The 14,712-nt window shown below is 48.0% G+C and overlaps 1 protein-coding gene across 1 annotated transcript; it reads left to right on the forward strand.

Moving 5' to 3' along the window:
- The first annotated feature begins 27 nt into the window (after positions 1 to 27).
- On the forward strand, positions 28 to 14,705 carry fam117ba (family with sequence similarity 117 member Ba). Its single transcript, XM_060050826.1, has 8 exons — positions 28 to 1,254; positions 3,807 to 4,150; positions 5,350 to 5,433; positions 7,107 to 7,217; positions 8,429 to 8,572; positions 9,807 to 10,008; positions 12,055 to 12,175; positions 12,520 to 14,705. Exons 2-8 carry the CDS (start codon positions 4,130 to 4,132, stop codon positions 12,785 to 12,787), a joined length of 951 nt encoding a protein of 316 aa, XP_059906809.1. The 5' UTR covers positions 28 to 1,254; positions 3,807 to 4,129; the 3' UTR covers positions 12,788 to 14,705.
- Positions 14,706 to 14,712: the final 7 nt, after the last annotated feature.

Below are 14,712 nucleotides of genomic sequence, written 5' to 3' on the forward strand. Positions count from 1 at the left end.
AGGCGCGCTGAAACGTCACCTTTTTCTGTCTTTTGAGCGATGCTTTTTGGGCGAAACAGAAAGACGTCCCGTTTACGTCTTTGTAGCTTGTAACTTTGTATGATGGAAGAAAAATAACCAACATGTATATGTGTACCGCGTTGATATTGCCATCATTTTTATGGAGTTCTGTTTTTTGCGTTTGACGGCTACTGTTGCTCTGCCTCTGCTAAGTCTAAATAAATGTATGAAAGAAATGTTGGTGTTTCTCAAACAAGCGTTTTTTTGTTCTCGCCCATGTTAATATTGATATTTTATGTCCTTTTTATATTTATTGATTCGATGGCTCAAAAGCATTTTTTAAATACTTTTTGTTTTTGCAAGTGTAACTCCACAACCCTCCCGCTATTTTATGTCATAAAAAGAGCTAAATTATAAAACATAAATATGCAAAAATTCTGCCCAAAAACGTGACATGTCGATTCAACATCATTCACTCTAATTTTAGTCAACGCAGCGCCGCGCCACCGCTCACGGCCACACGGGGGCGACATCCCCCCCTCGCATCGTACTCCATCTTTACCTCTGGCCTCCTTCTCTCTGCCATCTTCTCCGCGCGCCCTAGCAACTGCAGCATCAGCACGAGCCCGTGCGGCGCTGCCGCTCTACGTCACCTCTACGCAACGCGACGTTCCGCTGCTGTTGTGAACCCCCCATCCTCAGCCCAGCATCACCGCTCCCCTCAGCTCCTCCTTATCCACGGCCCTTTCGGATTGTGTTTTCGTCTGCTGCTTTTTCCTCGCAATAAGTCGTTTCTATCGCCACTGGGGGAGAAAAAACACAAGGCGTTATTCTATTTCACCCGGAGGATCGTAATCGTCTAGGTTTGCTCGAGCGCAGCGTACCGCGCACGACGAGCTCCGTCTCCGCATCGGCGGCAATAGAAAAACATCGAGCGACGCGGCCACCGAAGCAACGCCCCGCCGCCGCCACCGCCTCCACTGCCACCGTGAACCAAGAGGGCTCGGTGCTTTAACGCCTCTTCGTCTGCAACGCAAACCCGGGCGGGAATCTTCGTGTTTTTCCTGCGAATCCTTCCCCTGCAGTGCTGCTCGTGTCGCTATCTCTCTCTCTCGCTCTCGCTCTCTCTCTCTCTCTCTCTCTCTCTCTCTCTCTGCCTCGCGCACCGCCTCAGGTAGCGGCGTCAATAAGCTCGCAGGCTGGTTTGTGATCGTCGCCTCATGCCGCGCCGCTAGATCCCATCGCCAGCAGCAGGTGAGCCGCCACCCGCCAAACACGTGTTTGTTTAAATGGTGATGGGCGATCATTCACATCCACGGCGTGTTGACAATGAGAAGGTTTTTTGATACGGCGGGCGACAACGGGGGTTCTGTAGTGTGTGTGTGTGTGTGTGTGTGTGTGTGTGTGTGTGTGTGTGTGTGTGTGTGTGTGTGTGTGTGTGTGTGTCTGGGGGGGTGGGGGGTGGTATGCTAATGGTCACCATGAGCAAAAAAAAAAAATTAGAATCTCTTGCAAATAATCTCTCGCGCGGTGAGGTGAGCAAAACGTCAATGCTAGTGGTGGTGGTTGGGGGGGGGGGCATGTTAATGCTAACATCTGCATTGCTCGCCATGCGGAGGTGTTGTGCAGAAGAGGGTCTCGGGGAGCGGAAATGATAGGGGTCCTGCATGTAGGCCGTGGATGTTATGAATCACGGATCACACGCGCAGCATCGGCTGTGCAGACGGAGGGTCGACGTCTAGGATGAGGGTCTGAAACCATCAAGTATACCGCGGAATAATTCGAATATTTTCCCCTTTCTCTTGTTTCGGATATGATGTGCGGTTCGTGTTTTTGCAACGTCGAGAGACGCGTGTCTCGTGCCCGTGTGTCGTCATCATCAACAGGCTGCATCATATAGGCTGATGCAGCGCTGCACACACACGCACACACACACACACACACACACACACACACACACACACACACACACACACACACACACACACACACACACACACACACACATCGTTGTCTTTGGTGCAGGCGTTGTTTTGATTGCTGTTTCGTTATGCGCGTGTGCATCACGCGTCCTGTGTCTTACACGACAGATGTGTGCCATGGCTGTGCACGGTCCGCAGTATAGGCCCTACAGCGTATTTAAATTAAGAAACAGCGGGAAAGGTCCAAAACCGATCCGGTCCAGCAACACAGAGAGCATAGACGCACACACAGACACACACAGACACATACACAGGACTGCTGTGGCGTGCCTTCGAGCGAGTTTAAAGATCACTCGTCCTGTTCCCTAGCAACAGTGATGCGCACGAGACGGATGTCCTGCCAAATTTAGCCCGCTGGACAGCATGAAGGAGGGTGTGTGTGTGTGTGTGTGTGTGTGTGTGTGTGTGTGTGTGTGTGTGTGTGTGTGTGTGTGTGTGTGTGTGTGTGTGTGTGTGTGTGTGTGTGTGTGTGTGTGTGTGTGTGTGTGTGTGTGTGTGTGTGTGTGTAAAGAGCCGGTGAACCACTGTTTCAGATGGAAGTCGAACAATATGAGATTTTAAAAAGTATCTGTTTTGGGTTAAGAGTTTTGGGAAAAGGGGGGTGGGTGTCTGGGTAGTCTGACCCTCAACCGGACGCGGACATTAAACAAACCGCTGCTTCACCATCCACACACATACCGTGGCGTTGTACAATAAGTGTCCGAAGAGGCTCAACTTTCTTCCTCTCAGACGCTGCAGTGAACCGCTGCCCACACACATCTCAACACCTGCACACACCCCACACCCCACACCCAGAGCTGCTGACGTTCACATATATTTGTTTAGATGTGGATATTTTTCTTTTGCTACTGTGTAACAGTGATGAAACGGCAAAGCTGACTATGATGACGATCATCAAATACATATTACTGTATAAGCGTTTTTAAAGAAAAAAAACCTTCATTTGTAACAAAAAACATTTTCTTTACAGAATAAGCGAACAGAACTACGCGAAGGAATGTAGAGGACCTGCTCAAAACAAACCCAGTTTGAGACCATCTGAGTCGTGTGTGTCTGTGTTGTGTGTGTAGTGTCTGCAGTGTGTTGCAGGAGGGCGGGCAGACTGTTGTGGCGTCCGGGATGGTTCTGCTCTGGCTCTCCAGATTAGTGTCAGTAGGGCAAGAAACATACACCTCGCAGGCTGCTCACCCACCCTCACCCTCTGTCACCCCTCCCTCCCGACCTAGCTCTCTTTAAACAGTTTAATGTCATTATGGGATGTGGGGGATTTTGAGGGTGGGGTGTGTGTGCGTGTGTGTGTGTGTTTGTGTGTGTACACTGCCAGATTGGTTGTTAATCCATCCCGTACACACACAGGCAGTTTATCCTATGGGGCAGCTGTGAGCAGCACGCTAGGCTTTGATTTGTTGATCTGTTGATGTTGATAAATTGTTTACATCGCCGGGTAAGCACAATTAACAGTATTCTGCATTCTCTCTCTCTCTCTCTCTCTCTCTCTCTCTCTCGCTCTCCTTCTGTATCTCACCCTGCCTTGCTCTTTCTTTCTCTCTTCCCCTGTTTCTCCCCATTCCTCTATCCTCTCTCTCTCTCTCTCCATCTTTCCATCTTCCTCTCCAAATACTCTCTCTCTCCCTCTCTCCTCCTTCCCTCACTCACTCACTCACTCACCGTCTCTCTCTCTCTCTCTCTTTCCCCCTGTATCTCTTTCCCCCTTCTCTCTCTCTCTCTCCCTCGCTCCCCCTTCTCTCTCCCTGTATCTCTCTCTCTCTCTCTCTCTCTCTCTCTCTCTCTCTCTCTGTCTCTGTCTCTCTCTCTCCCCCCCAGCGGTGGCCTTCGCCTGTGACTGCGTGCGTCTCTCCCTGCGGCCGGCGGCGTGCTCCTCCCCCCCGCCACCTCCCCCCCCGCCCTGCGACTCCTCCACCTTCTCCCCCCCACCTCCCCCTCTCCCCCCTCCTCCGGCACTCCCGCCGCCCCCGCCACCCCCCCTCCCTCCGCCACCGTCTCTGCCGTGCTCCTTGCTCCCCCTCCTCCTCTCGCTACCGCGGCAACGCGTCCAGCTGTGGCCCTGTCTGGGCGCGCTCGCTGGGCCTCCCCTGATTGGTCCGCCCTGGCCTCAGGACGACAGCCAATACAGACACGTTCCCTACATGAGGGACCAGGCCACGCAGGTGAGTGTGTGTCTGTGTGTGTGTGTGTGTGTCCTTGTGTGGTACGGGCATTGGTAGCAAAGAAGTTTAGAGAGGGAGGGAGTGTGTCTGTGTGTGTTTGTGTGCGTGTGTGTGTGTGTGTGTGTGTGTGTGTGTGTATGTGTGTACACTGTGGTTGAGCCCAATGGGGCCTGGGAGTGTGCATCACTGCAGTAAGACAGTAATAAAGTGGGGTGTGTGCGGCACGGGGCCTCGGTAGTAAAAAACGTACTGAGAGATGGATGGTGTGTGTGTGTGTGTGAGTATGCGGCAGTCGTAGTAAAGAGGTGGGTGGGAAGGGGGTGCGGTGTGTGTGTGTGTGTGTGTGTGTGTGTGTGTGTGTGTGTGTGTGTGTGTGTGTGTGTGTGTGTGTGTGTGTGTGTGTGTGTGTGTGTGTGTGTGTGTGTGTATGCGGCAGTAGTAATACAGTGCTTCAGAGTGAGAGAGTGTGCTGCAGAGAGCGATTGCAGACGGTTGCGTCATCACAGAGTGTGTGTGTGTGTGTGTGTGTGTGTGTGTGTGTGTGTGTGTGTGTGTGTGTGTGTGTGTGTGTGTGTGTGTGTGTGTGTGTTGATGCCTGCAGCTCTGACAGTGCTGGATGACACGCTAAACTCAACAGGCTAACCACATGCTTGTTTGTTTTGCTTGATAGCCTTGTGATTCATTCTTTATAATTATAGAATTATAAATGATCAAGGCATCTCTCAAGCGTGGGGGGGGGGGGGGGTTCCCAAGCGGTATTCAAACCCCTAACCTAAATGCTTCGCTGTATCAGTTGAATTTGTTTGCAAGATATCCTTTATATCTTAAATCCAGTTTCATCTAACTCTGTGTGTGTGTGTGTGTGTGTGTGTGTGTGTGTGTGTGTGTGTGTGTGTGTGTGTGTGTGTGTGTGTGTGTGTGTGTGTGTGTGTGTGTGTGTGTGTGTGTGTATGTGGGATTGTGTGCATGGGTATTTGTTTGTGTGTGTGTCTGTTTATCCCTATGTGTGTGGGTTGGTGTGTGTGTGTATGCCTGTGCGTGTACATATGTTTGTGTGAATGTGTGCGTACATGCGTGTGTGTGTGTGCATCTGTGCATGCATGCTTGCATTTTTTTGTATGCGTGTGCGTGCATTGGGGTGTGCATTCACGTGTGCATGTGTGTGTGTGCGTGTGCGTGCATGCGTGTGTGTGCATCAGACCCCCAGGGCCTGGGCAGATGAGAGGAGGCGGGGCTCTCACAAGCGCTCAGCGTCCTGCGGGAGCACCGACCAGCTGAAGGAGGTGCGTTTGATTCACTCAGCCCCCTCGCCCCGTCTGATGCCCGGCTCCATAGAGCCTTCACACCGGGGCTTCAGTGTATGACATACACAGGTGTTGCTTATACCACTGATCATGGGTCTGCTGCCTCTCTGAATCACCGTCTATATACTGTAGACAGATATACATAGACGACCGCATTGGCTGATGGATCGTACAACAACATGCCGCCATTTTGGAGTAGGCCCAGACTGGCATGTAAATAAAAACAAGGAAACGGGGGAGCTGTGGTTTTTCTGGATAAAATCTCTTTCACGTTAATTTTCTCAAGAAATGTGATTGTCGTTTTTATTAAAGGGTAAATGATCTATGTGGAGCAAAAAAAATTAAATAAAAAAAAATCGAATTATATATATTTAACATGGGATTCAATATGAATATAAAAAATACTAATTTAAATTGGTTGAGAGATGTGAACGTTTTACTGCTGCCTCACCAATATGGCGACATTGACCCATCGCAGCAGAAGCCTGAAGCAGTCAATGTGGCGCCTATGTCTATAGGTCTCTGATTCATCCTGACTGGTTTAGTTCACTGCTGGGCCCTGTTTGTCACAGGAGCGTACGCGTAACCATGATTGTTGTGATGAGCGACACCTGTTTTTGGAAACCCTTGTGTAAAAAGAGTCAGTGTCTTTTTCCGGTCGATAGCAGACCTGTGTTTTCTAACCTGTGGTCCGCGGACTACTGGTGGTCTGTGGCGGTACTGCAAGTAGTCTGTGGGAAATGGTTAAAAAATGACAAAATCGAAAACATAACATTCATTAATAAGTTATTTTGGCCAAATGCAATACATTGTAGTGAACCCTAGCTGAATTCCCACAATAAAATTAATGATAAAAAAAAAATGTTAATGGATCTATTAAAATAGATATCATAAAAAATACAAAACAGATAATTTAAAATAAAATTGCAGAATTGTTTGATAAATACAGGCTTCTGATTTTTGCAAACAACGCAGAGGATTTCCTGTAATTAGTGGTGCTTTGTACCTTTTTTTGTTTTGTTTTAACCACAGCTTAACATTCTCTGCGCAAAGGCAGTTTGAGCATGTTGCAGAGCACAGGCCAAACTATCATCTTTAAAAAGGAACCTGTGAATGAACTAGCATTCAATGTTAATTCCGGTTTTGTTGGTTAACTATTCCATTAAGTTCAGCCCCAATAGTTGCAGCTCTATGGTTTTATGGCATGTTTTTAGTAGTACATGAAGGCACTGTTGATCACTGCAATAATGGAAAATACAATGTTCATTTTTGGGTGAATTAATCACTAATGACACAAGATAGATAGATAAAAACTTTATTGTCCACCGAATTTACAAACACTGGACATTCGTCTTTGGCACTCTGGCAACATAAAACATAGCACACAACACACAGAAGTTGTGTGCTATGTTACGTTATATAAATACATTTAATGTAAACTAAGTTGGTAAAAAGCATGAATAAATAATAGTCCTGATCTCCCTCATCATAAACCCACAAGTTGGTCCTGAGGCTAGGGTTAGACTAACGTAAGAGGTCGTGAACCCTTGTTATAGACGGTAAACAGGAGATTGATTGGTCGTCCTATTCGACCACAGATCGCTGACATGTGTTCTGTTCGTCCGTCTGTCGTTCTCTCCGTCTGTCTGCAGATCGCTAAGTTGCGGCAGCAGCTCCAGCGCAGCAAACGCAGCAGCCGCCATCGAAGAGACAAGGAGCGCAAGTCTCCGTTCAATGGTGGCCACGGCATCATCCAATCACAGGTAGGCAGGCCACCTGTGTGTGTGTGTGTGAGAGAGAGACTAGGTGTGTGTGTGTGTGTGTGTGTGTGCGTGCTTGTGTGTGCTTGTATGTGTATGTGTGTTTCTTTGTGTGTGTGTATGTGTATTTGCAAGCTTGTGTGTGTGTCTTTATATGTGTTTTAGTGTGTGTGCATGCGTGTGTGTGTGCAGAAGCCGGTTCTCTGGGCCTCATCGTCATGAGGCTGTCCCACTTTCTTCCGTGTCCCTGTTAAACCTGCAAAAACGTGAACGTGTGTGTGTCCCCGCGCTGACATCCACACGCACGTGCACACACACACACACACGCACACACACTAGGGACCGTCCCCATTTATTTTCAAACGTCCCCGTAAGGCTTGGCGATGGGCCATCTCCCAGTTTTGAGCCACAGACTCCCTGAGGAACACACACAGCGCCACAGCTGTCCTGCTTTCTGAGGACGTCCCCACACACACTCTTACAGGTCCATATAGGTCAGCGCTTCAGCAGCTTGAGTGATTTGCCCTTCGAGAGCGAGCGTAGCGCTGAAAGCTCAGTTATGGTCCCACGTCGACGCAACGCAATGACCACGCAGTCGCTTCGACGCAGTCGTGAACCTGTTTTGGTTCTGCGTCGGGTTTTAGCGAGGGGACCGATCACAGCCCTTGCTGCTGCGTCGCCTCGACGGAAGGTTAAAACAATTTTGGGAGGCGCACGTCCCTTGCGGTGGTCGCAAGGAGGGTCCGCAAGGACGTAATGGGTATGTGAACCCCCTTGTGTTGTGATGACGTGAATCCATAATTAGACCTTAACACAGGAAGAGGACGAAGAAAGGAGGAAACAGGAAGTAGTTGGGGTCGGGGCTCCGGGGTTGAGATTGAGTTGAAAATGAGGCCCTGCAGTACACTTGCTCCACCACTGGAGGCAGAGCTTTGGTTCTCACAGGGTTTAATTGTATTTACCCAGGGTAGGAACTGATAGTGAAGCCTGCATTGTGCACTAACACGCATGTATGTGCGTGTGGTGTTTGTGTGGGAACTGTGTGTGTGTGTGTGTGTGTGTGTGTGTGTGTGTGTGTGTGTGTGTGGGAACTGTGTGTGTGTGTGTGTGTGTGTGTGTGTGTGTGTGTGTGTGTGTGTGTGTGTGTGTGCGTGTTTGTGTACATGTGTACATGTGTGTGTGCGTGTTTGGGTGCGTGTGTGTATGCACATTAGTCGCCGTTGCCCAAGACCATCCTCATCCCCATCCCCATCTCAAAGTCCTCAGCTCCGCGCTTCCGGAACAGCGTGGAAGGCCTCAACCAGGAGATCGAACGCATGCTCATCCGCGACACGCCCGACAAGGAGGAAGTCATCGTTGTGAGTAGCCCCCCCTCAAAAATAGAAGTTCTTAAAAATATTAGTTAAAGAGCTTTAGATAAAAACAATTCAAACACATGGTCCGCCGGTATCGATGGACTCTGGGTCAATCAACATTGCTTCACAACATCTTAGCATGTGAAGACAGCTCTCTTCAAAGTAAAAGTCCTCCATATGTGTAACCACGGCTCTCAACTAAATAAAGATCCTATCTATTTGTTAGATATATTTATTACACGGCTCTTCTCCGTTCACTTCGCCGTTCACTTGCATGGGCCCTTCACAACTTCCGGTGGTGAATTATATTTGATAATTCACTGTTGCTTAGTATAATTGACCGCTGTCAAGGAAAGTGGATTTTTTGCCGTCTTTTGTATCACTCCGCAAGTAGTCCGGTAACTTATCAATTCCAGCGTACTCGGTTGCTTAGCGACGTCAACGTCTTTGAGAGACTATTTCTACTAACAATACGAATGCTTGTAACAAATAAATTGTTAAAGGACACATCGTTTTGGCAAGTAGCCGTGTAATAAGCGGGATAATGTATAGAACGTCACCGATCATTAATCGGTGACGTTCTATAAAAATAAGCCCCTATCGGGGCTTATTTTCCCGATAATGACCGGCCTTCTATATCCCTTACATTTATTTAATTTTTTTATATATACTTGTGTGTAAGTTTAAAGTGTGTAGATAACGATGAATAATAGAATAATTGCATGATCAGTGCATACACACACACAAATTCAATAAGGATTACCCATCCCCACATGAAGACACACGTCAACGTCATGTATCACACACCAGCTGGTGTCAGCCCCCTCCTCACACGCCCCCACCCTCTCTGCCTTTGACCCTGTTGAACTCTGGGAGGGGGGGGGGGTACTTCTCCCAGTACTACTACCCCTCCCCCCATACCACCACCCAGTAATCTGTATATGATCCAATCTTTAGGACGGTCAACGGGACTAAAAGGTCTGTTACATATCCGGGATTATAGCCACAGTATAATGTTATTGTTATTGTGACCCCTCGCTGTGTGTGTGTGTGTGTGTCCGTGTGTGTGTGTGTATCATTGGGTGTGTGTGTGTGTCATTGTGTGTGTGTGTCATTGTGTGTGTGTGTGTCTGTGTTTTTTCCATGTGTGTGTGTCTGTGTGTGTATGTGTCCATGTGTGTGTGTGTGTGTGTTTTCCACGTGTGTGTGTGTGTGTGTGTGTGTGTTTGTGTGTCAGCCCCAGGACGTGCCAGACGGGCACCGGGCGCCCCCCCCACTGCCCCCCCGCCGCAGCAGCAGCACGCGCAGCATCGACACCCAGACGCCCTCGGGGGGAGGCCTGAGCGGTAACCATAGCAACTGCAGCAGCCGGCCCGACTCGATCTCGCCCTCCTACCTCACCATCCTCAGTGGGGGGGGCAGCCCGTACGAGGAGAAAGGTGAGGCGCACGCTCGCACACACACGGACACGCACACGCATCAATAACGCACACACACACACACACGCACACACACACGCACACACGCACACACACGCATCAATAATGCACACACACACGTATACACACACACGCGCACACACACGAACATATACACACACACACGCACACACCCAACCACACATACACACACACACACACAACCGCACACTAATCACTAGGCACACACACTCGCACAGTAACGCAGTCACACACTCACTCATCTCAGGCGGTGTGTTGAATAACAATTGTGTTCCTATTATTACTCATGGTATGGTTCCAATTCAAGGAGCTATCATTGGAGTTATGATTAACCTATATATGTATCTTAGATCAGAATCAGAATCTCTTTATGGTCATTGCACAAAGTGCAACGAAATTGGGGTAGAGGCTCTCAAAATAAGTGCTTTTTAAAACAAAAACTAAATGAGAAAAGGGTTATTTTTTTTAAATATATATAGAATGTTAAAGAACTCAAACAAATATATATATTTTAAAATGTCAGCCAATTTTGAAGGTCAGATTGGTGTGATAATGCAATAATTTATAATTCTGCATTATTTAGAGAAGTAACAGCTCTGGGGTAGAATTTGTTTTTGATCTGATTGCCCTGTAGCGCCTCCCAGAGGGCAACAGCTCAAACAGGTTATGGCCTGAGATGAGTCTCTGAGGATGCTATGAGCTCTCCTGAGGCAGTGTCTAATGCAGACATCCTCAAGAGAGAGAAGAGGACATCCAATGACTTTTTGGGCAGTTTTTATGACCCTCTGGAGCGCTTTCCTCTCAGCTGCAGTGCAACTGGCAAACCACAGCGAGATGCCGTAGCTTAGGACAGTCTCAATGGTGCAGCGATAAAAGGTCATCAGCATTTTCTCCTGGAGATTGTTCTGCCTGAGGATCCTTAGGAAATACAGTCTCTGTGGAGCCTTTTTCATTAGCGCCTTGGTGTTTATTGTCCAGGTCAGGTCCTCCTGAATGTGTGTGCCCAGGAACCTGAAGTCCGAGACTCTCCGAGATACATGTTGATCTAAACTAGTCTGGAGTAGTTTTGTCTAACCTTGTCTGGTTTGGACTGGATCAGACCAGACCGGTCTAGCCTGGCCTACTCCGGTCCAGTATTGATGGTTCCAGCCCAGTCTGTTTCGGTGTACCAAACTGGACCACACCAGGCTAGTCTGGTCCAGCCCATTCTAGTCCGGTCCAGCCCGGTGTTGTCCAGTCTAGTCCGTTTAGCACGGCCTTATCCGGTCTAGTCCTATCCAGACTGGTCCTGGTCTTGAATGGTCCAGTCTACATAGTGTTTAAATGTGGGTGATAGTGTTTAAATGTGGGCGATAGTGTTTACATGTGGTCGATAGGGTTTACATGTGGTCCATAGTGTTTAAATATGGTCGATAGTGTTTAAATGTGGTCGATAGTGTTTACATGTGGTCGATATTGTTTAAATGTGATCGACAGTGTTTAAATATGGTCGATAGTGTTTAAATATGTTCTTTTCCCTCACTCTCCACCTCATCCCTAACTCTCCACCTCAAGCTGGTGTGTAGTGAGCGTTCTGGCGCCGATTGGCTGCCGTGCATCACCCAAGTGGGTGCTACATATTGGTGGTGGTTAGTGAGGTCCCCCCTTCACTTTAGGCGTCTTTGAGTGTTATTAATTATTATTATTATTCATATTTAACCTCTGTTTTCCTTTTATTCCTAGTCTGTTTTACATAGTTTTGAATGATGACTATATGCTCTGTAAGGTGACCTTGGGTGTCTTGAAAGGCGCCTCTAAATTAAATGTATTATTATTATTATTATTACTCTGTTTTGGTTGCGGCCTGGGCCAGTCCAGTATATTCTGTTGGATCAAACTGGAACAGACCAGGCTAGTCAGATCCCGTCCGGTCCAGCCCGGTCCAGTGAAATAAACCAAGCTAGTCCTGTCCAGTCCGGTCCAGCCTAGTCCAGTACAATGGTGGGTGATCCGGTCCGGGTCTTGACGCACTGTTTTGTTTTCCAGAGCTGGGTCCCTGCTCGCCGCTGCCCAAGTACGCAGCGTCCCCGCGGCCCAACAACAGCTACATGTTCAAGCGGGAGCCGCCGGAGGGCTGCGAGAAGGTCAAGGTGATCGAGGACACCATGTGAGTCCTGCTCCCTTCACAATAAAAGTCCCCAAGGCTCCCCTCAGATTGAAGGTCATTCATATGTGTGGAAAGAGTGTCCTTCGGATGGAAGGTCTTTTTATACGTGTTAAAATGAAAGTACCTGTGTGTCTGGGCGGTCTCTTCAAAATAAAAGTCCCCTCATATGAATAAAGACAGCTCCCTACAAAATACCTAAATCAACGTTTGCACAAGTTAATTGATAAAAAGTGCATTAACCTCACAGTACATTAAAAACAGTACATTAACCTCACACAAAACCATTGTATTTGAATGGCTCCTAAGGAGCAAGAGGGTGACGCCTGTGACTTCTGCGCCCCCAGATCCAAGCCACTCCATGACATCCCGCAGTACCTGTGTCCCGACCGCAACAAGGTCAACTTCATCCCCAACAGCGGCTCCGCCTTCTGCCTGGTCAGCATCCTCAAGCCCCTGCGGCCCGCGGCCGAGCTGGGCTTCCGGTCGGCGGTGGGCCTGCGCAGCCACTCGCCCTCCCTGGTGCCACTAGGGGGCCTGCGGAGCCACTCCCCCTCCCTGAGCCTGGCGCGGAGCTCCGCCCCCACCCTGGTGGAGGAGCCCGAGAGCTTTTGATTGGACAGAAAAAAACCGAGGGAATCGCATCCAGACCGAAAAAAAATGAAAAAAATAAATAATTTAAAATAAAAGTTTCTACGCTAGGAGGGCGAAACCTTCGGCGAGGTAAAACGGAAACGGCCTTTAGCATGCTAGCTAAGCTCTCTTTTATCTTATCTTTTTTTTCTCTGTCACTGATGTCGTTCTCTTGGTGAAAAAAGCTCTTCCCACTGCCTAGCCTCCACAGAAGATGTAACATAAAATGGCCGCCGTGAGAGGCACTGTATGGATTTGAACGGTCTCATTTCATTGCTTTACTCCGCCTTCAGTGGCGGTTGTTTTCCTGTTTTATCTCAGTTTGGCTTTGGGGGGGAGGGGGAGGGACAAAAAGGACAAAAAGAAAATCGGACGACTGGACTCTCGTTTTTATTTCATTGTTTGATACCATGGCGCCTTTCCTCGAACACATCTCTTTTCTATCGCCTAGTTCCTTCTCTCGATATCAAAAATGCCTTCCATTCAAAAAACAACAACCCAATGGCTGCTGGGGTCCAGCGGCGACTGGGGGACACTCGGCCAAAGGAGGCACCTTCTGGTGCTGGCAGATATATCGTAGCGTATGTCGTAGCAAAACTTGAACGGTTTTCGGGGAGAAAAACAGAACTAGGGGCAAACACGTGCCTGATTTTATTTGTCATTTGTTTTCCCACTTAAAGTTCCCCTCCACACAGTGTTTAGTGACCAGGTTGTGTCAGTCGTGGTAGACCACTGCGGGAAATGTACACTCTTTGTACTTTAGTAGCGGTAGACGGCAGCTAGGTAAAAAACCTAGATAGCATTCTACACATTAACACCTCCTAGATCCCAACCCAAAACCACTCTCTGCAAAAACCCAACCTGGACATTTAACTATATTTCAACCGATCAAAGCGCACATGCCACGTGGTCTGCTGTAACACAACTGAGGCAAACTCGTATCCAGCTAGCTAGCTAAAGCTTCTTGACGTGTTAAGTTTTGACAGGGCTATGACGACGTGTCCGAAGCATGTCCATTCTGTGTGTTTCCTCTCTACACAACATCGTACTACTAGCTTTTCCACTACTTCACACCCCGTCCCTTCTCTCGTTTTCATCCAGCATCGCGTCGTCAAGGTGATGATGAAGCTCCTCTTACGTTTGCTCAGCTAGTGTAGTCGTGAATTGTCTGTGTGTCCAGAAAAAAAGAAGCCACGCCCCCTACCTTCGACCAGAACGGGCCGGGGCACGGAGAGAAACTTCCTTTAAATACTCAGTTGTATTAAATACTAATACAACTGTGAGTTGGGGGAACATCTGCCCAAAGAGGACATCTTATGTTCGAAACTAATTCATTCCATACACTTAAAGAATAGATTATTCCGGTAATGGGATTCATGCATTAAGGCAATCAAGAAAATAATTGGATAGGTGATTATTTTTAATAACTGATTTAAATGACAAACGATTTGAGGAAACATTACTTTACTGGTTCCATAAAACAAGTCAACCAAATAAAAATAAAACGACATTTGCATGTTTCATTGAACAGACAGAAGCCGCTGCTCATGTGCTGAATGGAAGTCGCGTTGTTGCATTGGCGGAGTGGTTTAATTGGGACCCAGTCTCCTTGCTCTGGCCCCCCCCCCCCCCCCCTGCTGTACATGAGTCATTACTACTCGACTGTGCCTGTTGGAGTGGATGAAGAATGTACTGGATTTGTAAATACGGAGGCGCAGTTTGTTTATATTACCAGCGAAGATATGTACTCCAACTCAAAAAAACGGTCCCCATTAATATATTTAAAAAAACTCTTAGTACGTACTAGGTCCCCATACTGTGAATACTGATGATTTTAATGTATTGCTTATTTAGAAGGTTGTGTAAATTGGGTATTAAAGATTGTTTTAATCTAATCCAATCTGGAG

Source organism: Gadus macrocephalus, chromosome 4, assembly GCF_031168955.1.
Source record: "Gadus macrocephalus chromosome 4, ASM3116895v1".
Lineage (NCBI taxonomy): Eukaryota > Metazoa > Chordata > Actinopteri > Gadiformes > Gadidae > Gadus > Gadus macrocephalus.